We start from the raw sequence: 9,742 nt of genomic DNA, 5'->3' as shown, positions 1-9,742 counted from the left end.
AAGTCACAGGGTGGAAAGAATGAGATTAAATCTGAACGGTGCTGTAATAACCCTCCTGTTACCAACCACCCCAGCTCACGTATTTTGAAGTTCGAAGGGCCCTCGATGAGTTTTCAGCTGAGAATTTCTAATGTGTTTTAGAAAACTGGTGCTGCACTTCAGACCCGAGACTTAATTTGCAGTCCATAAATTGGACCTGTTTATCAAGGAATTAACTTACCTTGCAGTGCATAAAATATTCCTTTGGCTTTTATTAAGCATAATGGACAGTGAATGATAAGCAATTTGCGACAACTATTCCTAAACTTTTCCCAGCCCTGATCAATAATGAATTACATTGTTTGATGTGAAAGGGGTTGAACAAGCCAGGAAGCCCAGCAGGAGTGCTAGCAAGTTTTAAGAGGTAAAGTGCATATCTACAACAATGGTACCTGGGCTCTTGCTTTTTATTTTTCTTTTACATACGAAGAAAACCTTTATAGTGAGAACATAAATACATGAATATACCGTTATTGCGGTTAGATTTGTCTCCCATTGGAAACAACGCACAAGCCCTCTTGGTTAAAGTACGTGGTTTCTACTTGCTCCAATTATTTTCTTTTATCTACAGATGTACAGAGCAATCTTACCTGAGTAATGGATGGAAGATGACCGTAATGTTTCTGGCCCCTGGTTTGCAGACAAACTTTGATCCGCCACCTTCGATTAAATTATCGTCAGGTCCTCCTAGAAAGTGATCATTTAAAAGAAAAACAAGTAAGTTTTCAAGCTGGTTCCACACATCCCTCATATAAAAATTCACTATCGCCCAAAGCAAATATTGTATATAAACTCACTAGTGCCCAAAGCAAATATTTAGGCATTACCCCCCCGGTCTTCACATACATCATGTATAGTGATGGATCAGCGCTCTGAATACCACACTACTTCCCTTATTTTATTTGAATAGGCAAGATTTTGAACGTACCATACAATACATATCTCACCACCTGCAACAAACAACTTAGAGATGCTTCTCTCCTTGTTATTCAAAAGGGTATTGGCCAAGAGATGGATCTTGAGGAGGGGTGCTCAGATCCAGCCCCCAGTGCCGCGTGGGCTCTCCACGGGCCACAGTCCTGCTTGCTACAGCGGGCGTGCAGGGCATTGCCACCCCTCATCCTGGAGCGTGGAGTTGGGCAGAGGCAGCGTGTCATCCCAATTGTGGCATGCAGGGCTGGGCAGAGACGGCACAGGGCCCAATACGGGAATACAAGGGCAACGCCAGGCCCAATTCCAGCGCACAGGGTCTCGTCCAGTGCACGAACCAGCCCCACACCGTTCATTTGGCCCAGGGGACCAAAACAATGAGCACCACTGATCTAGAGGACTGAGGGTATCTGAGCCCCAATTTCTAATCTAATTGTCGCAGCTGAACTCAGTGATTTGCCCAAGGTCACGAGACAACCATTCTGTGCTTCAGTTCATTCGGGTATTGACCTGGACCCAATTATCCATGTTGTGAGAGACGCTATGGTATTATTAGGATTCAGCACCCCTTAAAATCCCATTTTCAACTACAGATGAGGGACTAAGACGCAGAACTAAAGTGACTTCCCCACCCAGATTGCACCAGTCCTCCATACATGAGAACAGAGAACTGAACCCTTCCGACCCTACAAACCATGAAACTATGAAACCCTGGGCTTCCAGTTCATGTCCTACGACAATACCATCCTCTCTCAGTGGCCTGAGCATTTCTATTGCTTGAGCTAAAGACCCTTGTTCCTGCCCAAAGAGACATTACCTGTCTTGAAGAGATGTTTGGAAGCCTGGCCACAGAATGCTTGGAAAGTGATTTCAGTGTCCAGGATGAAAAGCCCCATAAAAGCACAAAACGTTATCACATGTAAGGCCCTCCATAGCTTTCAAAAGTAAATATGATGCCATTATTGGGCTGCTTGGATAGCTTTCATTTTTATAGTGTGCATCGCATGATGATTTAACTTTGTCGTTTTTTTTTTTTTATGATGTTTTGTTTAGCACCATTGATTTTTAGATCTCTGAAAGACAGTCAGACAATTCCTCCACATTGACTCCTGTAACTTCACTGCAGAAATCTAAGCTGTCTAAGCTGCAATTACGAGCAAAACAGCATTTCTCAGCTCCAGCAAAAATAAGCACATCAGATTTGGCACATTCACTAGCAGTAGCTCATTAGAAAGCTATGTCTAGTAGGAGTTACTGAAAGCACAGCGCACACACACTAAGTGCAATTCACGGTACTCGAAACTAGACTACGAGTCTTACAAAAAGGAAAGAAATATCCATCTTGTGTCCTTACATCCATATATATGTTTGCGCCACCATCAACTGCCTTTGATCACAGATACAGGTAAAATAAACTGGCGTCTCCCCACTCCCCTGTTCCACTGGCTCTGGGTATTGTATTCCTAGATGATAACAAGACCTCAGCTCCTGTTAACCCTAATTAAACAGCTAGGGAAGAGCAATCTTTGGCCACAGGTAACAAAATCCTGCATGTGGACTTCCTGCTAATGGGCAAATACACCTACCTGCTTGGTCCTGCGCTCCCTTGCCACTCAGCATTGTATACTTTTTGATTAGTTTTGGCCATCTTAAATGCAACCCTACTCCCCTTGTGGCCAGTTTTACACAGGCTTTCAAGATCCTGGGATTAATCTCACCCTAAGGGATCCGAGTGTTAAGAGGGCTCATTTTTACTTTGTTAAAGATGCTTTGCAGTTTTTGGAGGAGCGGGGAGCATGAATTAGACTGTTCTCAGTGGGGGCAGATGACCAAACAAGGAGCAATGGGCTCAAAACGCAGCAAGGGAAGTTGAGGTTGGATATTAGGAAAACTCTCTCAGTAGAAGGGTGGTGAAACACTGGAACAGGTTACCTAAAGAAGTGGCGGCATCTCCATCCTTGGAGGTTTTTAAGACCTGGCTAGACAAAGGCTTAGCTGGGATGACGTAGTTGAAGGTGGTCCTGCTTTGAGCAGGGGGTTGGACTAGACGTGCCCTCCTGAGGCCCCTTCCAACCCTCACTTCCTATGATATCTGTGAATTCTCCATTAAATTATAAATGACAGGTACAAAACCTAATCCCATTTTTTAAATAGTCACTTTTCTGTCTACATTGCTGAAATCAAACAAGTGACACCAGAGAACTAAGTTACAAGACCCTGGTATGCAACTGCCATGAGATGCTAAGATGTGGGAAGAAAGTCTAAACCACTGAATTTAAAAAAAGCAAAAATTAATCCTCCTTTCAAAGAGATGTTTCCATGGCCCAAACTGCTGGCTGGTATCCACTGTGGCCTCCTGAAAGCAATCACAGCACCGAGACCAAGAACCAGTCAGGTATTGATGACAATCGTCCGTATTGCTCTGGATAACAACTTGCAGCAGTGATATAGATTCAAAGAGCTGTCACGATTCCCCTGGGAATGGCAAAGAGAAATGAACTGCCCAAGATCACACAGTGGATCAAAAGTAGCTTGAAGGCTTTCCCAGGCCTGATCCCTCAATACCAAACCACACATGGCCAGACTCGGTTAGAGAATATCTTTATGCCATACTGTAGGCATCGCTGATATGATACTTCCATGTGTACAGGCAGGGATATAACCTTATCAACCAGTGATTCTCAGCCAGTCTCCCACAACACCCTGTGGTGCCTGGAGATCCTTTTGAAGGGTGATGTGGGGTCCCATACAATGTTAGCTCTGTTTGGTGTGCAAACATGATTCACAAGAGAAACCCAGAGGTTTCAAATGGGAATCCAAAGCATTAAAAACCTTCTGAGCTGTTGTGGTCTGAGATCTTTGCAACAGCAGAATTGCTCTATTATGTTTCTGTAGTTTGCACTTGATTTTTGACTAAGAATTGATATTTTCCAAAGGGTGACTTGCATCTATCCAGGGTGCCTTGACTATAAAAAGATCGAACTCCCCCCAGTATGAACTGTAAGTATTTAGATCTACCTAAGCTATTTTGACATGGTAATTTATTTCCCCCATATGTGTAAAAACAGAAGAGTCAGGGCACATTAAGATGTCTGAAATTTTCTGGCTAACAAAATGTGCACCGAGTACACAGAAATAGCTAAGGGTGCAGTGTATAAATATTTCCTGGCTGCCATTACAGAAGAGGATGATTCACCGAAACTGGGCTTCAAAAACCTAAAAGTGCAAGTTAACTTTTTAACTTGTAGAATTTAAATGTGGAGAAGAGAAAGGCAGCACCACTTCTTAGAAAAGAAAATTATTCATTTCTCCTATTAATGTCAGATGCTGCAATTTCCAGTGGGGTCTGTCACTAACCGACTTATTGAAGAACTCATTCAAGCATGAACTACTGAGGCATGAACTAGGAAATACAGGCTCAAATTAAGAAAAGGGTGTTATTCTTCTTACATCAAGTCACCCTGCACTAATCAATATTATTGACTGGGATGAACTTCATAGCAAGGAATAAAACAATCTGTCTCATCTACTTGGCCACATTATGCAAGCATTAGGAAAAGCAGTGCTGGGAACACCAGCACTCTGACAGAAGAACATGGGTTTTTTATTCTTCTCCACCATTCAAACTTCTGATTAATAATCATGAATGCTCTTTGTGTAGGTGGGCACTACAAAGGGGGAAAAAAAGCAATTTAATTTACATTAAAATATTTTACCTGGGAAAAATGTACCGAGATAGAAAGCTCATTTCAAGTGATGTCCTAGATGTGCAAATAAGGTGCAAAAGTGCAACAAACCTTCCCATTGCAAAGCCATCCCCAACTTCTTTTGCTTCTCTCCAAGCTGTCATCTCCCTTGGGTAGTTTGTTTTATTAACTTTAAGCCATCGGAGGCCAGATATCAGGAAGGCTGCATCAGTGCAAAGCCCGACTGTAGGCAAAGAAAGCTGGGATAATTTGCACCAACGGAGCTACAAAGGGGGCACCCTCCAGGCAGACCCTGCCTGCCTACACAAGCAGCTTGAAAGGAGTAGCTACCCACTGGTGGGCCAACAATGGCTGCAATCCACACTGCAGACAAGGCTTTGGGGCAAAACACTTCCCCCCTCCCCACCTCTAGACCTCAGTTTTGTCATCTGTAGAGTGGGAAAATAGCATTAACCTTCCTGATCGTACACAGATGTGCACTGTTCTCATCAGAGCAACAATTGGGATGGACTATCAGCAGTTTGGGAATCAACCACCCGTATTCGGTGCAATGCTATACCAGAAGGCGTGCAGAAACCCAAGGGCTTCTGCAATGTCTTAGTTAGAAACGCTGGTTTGTTTTGCCTGCATGTCTATTCAAAGCAGCTGATGACAAGAATTTCCCAGCTATGAGGAATGGCCTAAATGTTTTGCAGCTGTGGCATTAGGGATGCGGGCGGCAGCAGTTCCCTAGCACGAGCACCAATTTGCTGGTTTAATCTGTCTACTAATAAATTAAAAAGGAGCGAGGAAAAAATATTTACGGGAAAAAAAACAACTTGAGGTGAAGTGAAATTTGTCATAAAGTTAATGATATCCTCATGCTGCGCTCTCAGTGAAGTGTGCCCACCTGAATATCTGTGTGTGGGGGAGTCAAGAGACGGGTCCATTAGTAACGTTGTCGATTGTTTCTGTAATGGAGCCTGAAATGTCATGCACTATGAGCAAAAACACGAGATAGGAGCAGATTACCAAGCTAGCTAGCGTCTCTGGAGTCAGCGTGGTAGAGGCGATATCTTTTAGTAGACCAACTACATAGTTGCAAAAATACAGTCATTATTTCCAAGCTTTCAGGCTCGTGTGCCTGCCCATAGGCAAAGGAGAATGCAAAGATGGTAAAGCTTCCCCCAGGTAGAAATGAACCTTCATATTGCACAGGAGAGCTGGAGACTGGTGCAAGTTCTTTTGGGTGAAAAAAGCCCCCTTCATTTTATGTGAATTAGACTCACATAAATGTTGGGGCAGTTTATGTACCTCAAAGGTGTTTGATGGCAAGCGGGATGTTGAATTTTGCTTCTTTCTTGTTTAGATGGGACAATCAGCGATGGAAAGGTTTTCCTGGGGCGAGGAAGTCCTGCTGCGGGGAGGCTGCTCTGCAAATCTGGCTCCAGACCAGAGTAGTAGGGCTTCTCTACTTCTCCCATTCTCCAAACCACTCTGTAAGAGGAATCTCCCCTTGGGCACCCCACGTCCATCTCGATCACCCCTCCTGCATCCAGCTTGGGGCTCAAAAGGGTTGACTTGGTGACCACCAGAAAAGTCTTCCTAGGCCATGAAGCACCTCCCTTACAACACAAGATCTCTTCCTTTCCTGACCAGCAGATGAGAGGACGGAAGAAGAGGAAAGGACAGGGACATTTCTAATGAGAACAAACGGAGGAGCCAAGAGCCACTAAATCATGCCACAAATTCTTGACATGCACACAAACACGGCAAACCAGCCATGACGTAGGGCTCTCTGCAGCAGTTGGGTTTTTTTTAGGAAGGGGCTTTCAAGGCTTGGCAGGGTGGACCCCCACTCCCCAGAAGAGCATCTGCCCTAACGTACAGCACACGGACACCAAATACCACACCGTATTACGCTAATGCCACTACTTAACATTTATATTGCACTGCACATTCAGCAGCATCAAAGGGCTTTGCAAATATATGAAGCTTTACAAGCATCTCCCAAGCACTACTTTCACCTTGCATACAGGAACACTGAGAAATTAAATTGTTTGCCCCAAATCACACAAAGTCTATGAGAGGTAGGAAAAAGAATATAAAATTGAGTCTGTGACTTAAACTGGTGAAGGAAGACTGCATCGTAGTTAAAAAAGCTGCACCATTTCTCAACCCCATGCATTTGCAAAATAACCACTGACCTAACGAGTAGGGATTCGTGTTTTCTTATGCCACGGAGGACATTTCCCACATTCCAGATATTTACAGTCCTAAAAACCAGTCATTGATAGCCCTTGTCAGAATAAAACTACCTATTTCACTGAGTTTCCCTACTAGCCTGCTGACACTCCTCAATGTTGACCTGCCACACTACAGCTGTTTTAATGCTGGGCGTCTCCTGAGCACAGATTACCAACCATATGATAGACAAGAATGATCTGAACACACAAGTATTCAGGAGCAGATTTTGGCAGTGAAATGGTCTCCATCTGAATTCACATCATCCAAGCAAAAATGTTGGCGTATCATCAACATATCACCTCTTAACTAGCCGGCATTGCTGGTTCCCTTATTAGTACCAGTCAATTTGCCAATTCTTTCCATGGTCTTCATTTTCAAATATTATCATGCCTACATAATGCCTTCATACCCCCTCTCTCCTCCCGCCACACACAGAGGAAAGAAGAGAATGTATTTTGAAATCAGCTGAATCTGAACATCCAAAAACTGAACATCTGGGTCAATCCTGAACTGGACTTGCTATTATTCAAATTAATAATTAACATCTAAAACAGGAATTCTACAGAAACACCAGAAAATCAAATGATCTGCCCCAAATCACACAGAGTCTATGAGAGGTGGAAAAAGAATATAAAACTGAACCTGTGACTTAACTGCTGAAGGAAAACGGATTTGTTCTTAGAGGATACTGAGGGCAGAGATGAGATTTTTAGCACTTTTAGGAACGTATGGCGGTTTTCTTTTCCTTAATCAGAATGGGAGGAGGGGAGCTCTTCATCTCTAATAAGAGCACTTTAAAAAGATGTGTTTATACAACAGAACCTCAAAAACACTGCAACACGTTACCTAATTCATTGCTCAAGTGCTGTACCTGTCCTAAAACAACTCATCGTCAACCTAGATTTGCTTCTTACTTTTAGTTATATAGAAGGAAGCCTTTGTTGTGCTCTGGGAAGGGGTCAAACTCTTCCCAAAGCATCCGATGAGTACTGATCAGGTCTCCAAAGTCAGTTGTGATGAGCCGAGACAGCAATGACCTCGAGTGGTGGTTGGGGGATCCTGCTCCGCCACGGAGGTGCCAGAGAACCAATCCTACATGTTCTCCTCAATTCTGTCGTCTTTGCCAGGAGAGGGCAGCGCTGCTTTTTGCCTTTGGCATCACAAACTTTCCAGGAAAACATGTTCTTCCACACATAATGAACAGTTTTTATACATCTCCCAGTGATCAAAGCGGCTCTCTCAATGAGCCACTTCATGTCAATCTATGCGAACATGAAAAGGAAAATGCTGGGCTTTGAAGCCACAACAATCGACAGATCATGCAAATCAAACACACCGTCCCCACCTTGAGCGCAAAAACCAATCCAACCTCTACAATGGAAAGGGAATCAGTTTGGCTGCAACCGTCCTTCCTTGAAGTCCTCAACGCCTGGGGATCAGCCGATACAAGTGCACGCTAAGGGAGATCAGCCAGTACAGTTGCAACGCCTGGGGATCAGCCGATGCAAGTGCATGCTAAGGCACGTGCAACCTCACACGGCAAAAATACAAATATCCTTTGATATGAAAATTTCAACAGTTCAACATCAGCTGCTACATGTATACTGCTGGCAGCAAAGCAGATGCTTACAAAAGAGGCTTCAATGGGAAGGAATAGTGACTGATGTGTGTTACTGTGTAGTGATGCGTGCATTATTTGTTTTAATTGTAACCTTCTTAAGTTACTTTTTTGATTTACTTTTCCTGCACATTATGGTTCTTCTTCTATTTTTGCCCATTACAACTCAACTACTTGGTCATGGCAAGCATTGAAGAGTAAGAAGATCCCTATAAGTCCTTCATCCTCTTGGAGATAGTGAGCGTGTGGTATGCAAGTAAATATGGTATAAATTCAACTGAACTACGCCAATACCCCTTTTGTATAACACCTTTAGGCACTTATCCCATTATTCACCGTGCCCACGTAGCTCTTGGCTCATTCAAATGAACTGTTCGGCATTCAGTTATCCTGTGGTGCAATCTTCTGCCATGCAATTTTGTGCTTGATGGTTTTTCTAATGGCGCGCCATGGGATGCCTACTAGACACTATAGGAACCCTGAGACTGAACGGTCAAGCTAACAAACTCCTGGCTGGCTGCCAGCATTTAAATGGAGCGGTGACGTTGACTGAGGACTATCCCAGAGCAGTGGTGGGGTAACAGAGATACGTAAAAGCAGACAATCCAGGCAAGAAGCAATGCAGCATGGACCAGCAGTTGAACGAATGCCAGAAGCAGACTTGTTAAGAACGTGCCCACACAATTCTTACCACGGAAAAGTGCCAGTTCACTGGACACTGAAGTCGCTCTTGTTTTGAGGTGTGTTACTTACTGTAATCTCAGCTGATCAATCTGCTTTGTGTAAAAGGTTGCGTGTGGACACCAGCCACTTGAAGGCAAATGGATTCCAGTTATAGTTTCATAGTTTCTAGGGTCGGAAGGGACCTGAGAAGATCATCTAGTCCAACCCCTTGCCATGGCAGGAAAGAGTACTGGGGTCAAACGACCCCAGCAAGGTGGTCATCTAACCTCTTCTTAAAACCCCCAGGGTAGGAGCCGGCACAACCTCCCTTGGAAGTTGGTTCCAGACCCTAGCTGCCCTGACCGTGAAATAGCGTCTTCTGATGTCTGACCTAAATCTACCCTCTGCCAGCTTGTGACCGTTGTTCCTGGTCGCTCCTGGCTGTGCTCGGGGGAACAGTGACTCCCCCAATGCCTTCTGATCCCCCCTGACCAGTTTGTAACAGGCCACAAGATCCCCCCTCAGCCTTCTCTTGTGGAGGCTGAACAGGTTCAGGTCC

At 44.2% G+C, this 9,742-nt stretch overlaps 1 protein-coding gene across 2 annotated transcripts in view; it reads right to left on the bottom strand.

Annotated features, from left to right (window-relative positions):
- The window catches only part of EXOC4 (exocyst complex component 4), a 790,055-nt gene that overhangs the window by 398,372 nt on the left and 381,941 nt on the right, over window positions 1–9,742 (bottom strand). For both annotated transcript variants that reach the window (XM_019509628.1, XM_019509629.1), the window contains exon 10: window positions 630–726. In XM_019509628.1, the coding sequence (XP_019365173.1) occupies window positions 630–726 (97 nt within the window). The remainder of the gene's footprint in view (window positions 1–629; window positions 727–9,742) is intronic.

Source organism: Gavialis gangeticus, unplaced genomic scaffold (genome assembly GCF_001723915.1).
Source record: "Gavialis gangeticus isolate Ggan-Ray unplaced genomic scaffold, GavGan_comp1, whole genome shotgun sequence".
NCBI classification, from domain to species: Eukaryota; Metazoa; Chordata; order Crocodylia; family Gavialidae; genus Gavialis; species Gavialis gangeticus.
This window is presented reverse-complemented; position numbering and strand designations above follow the sequence as displayed.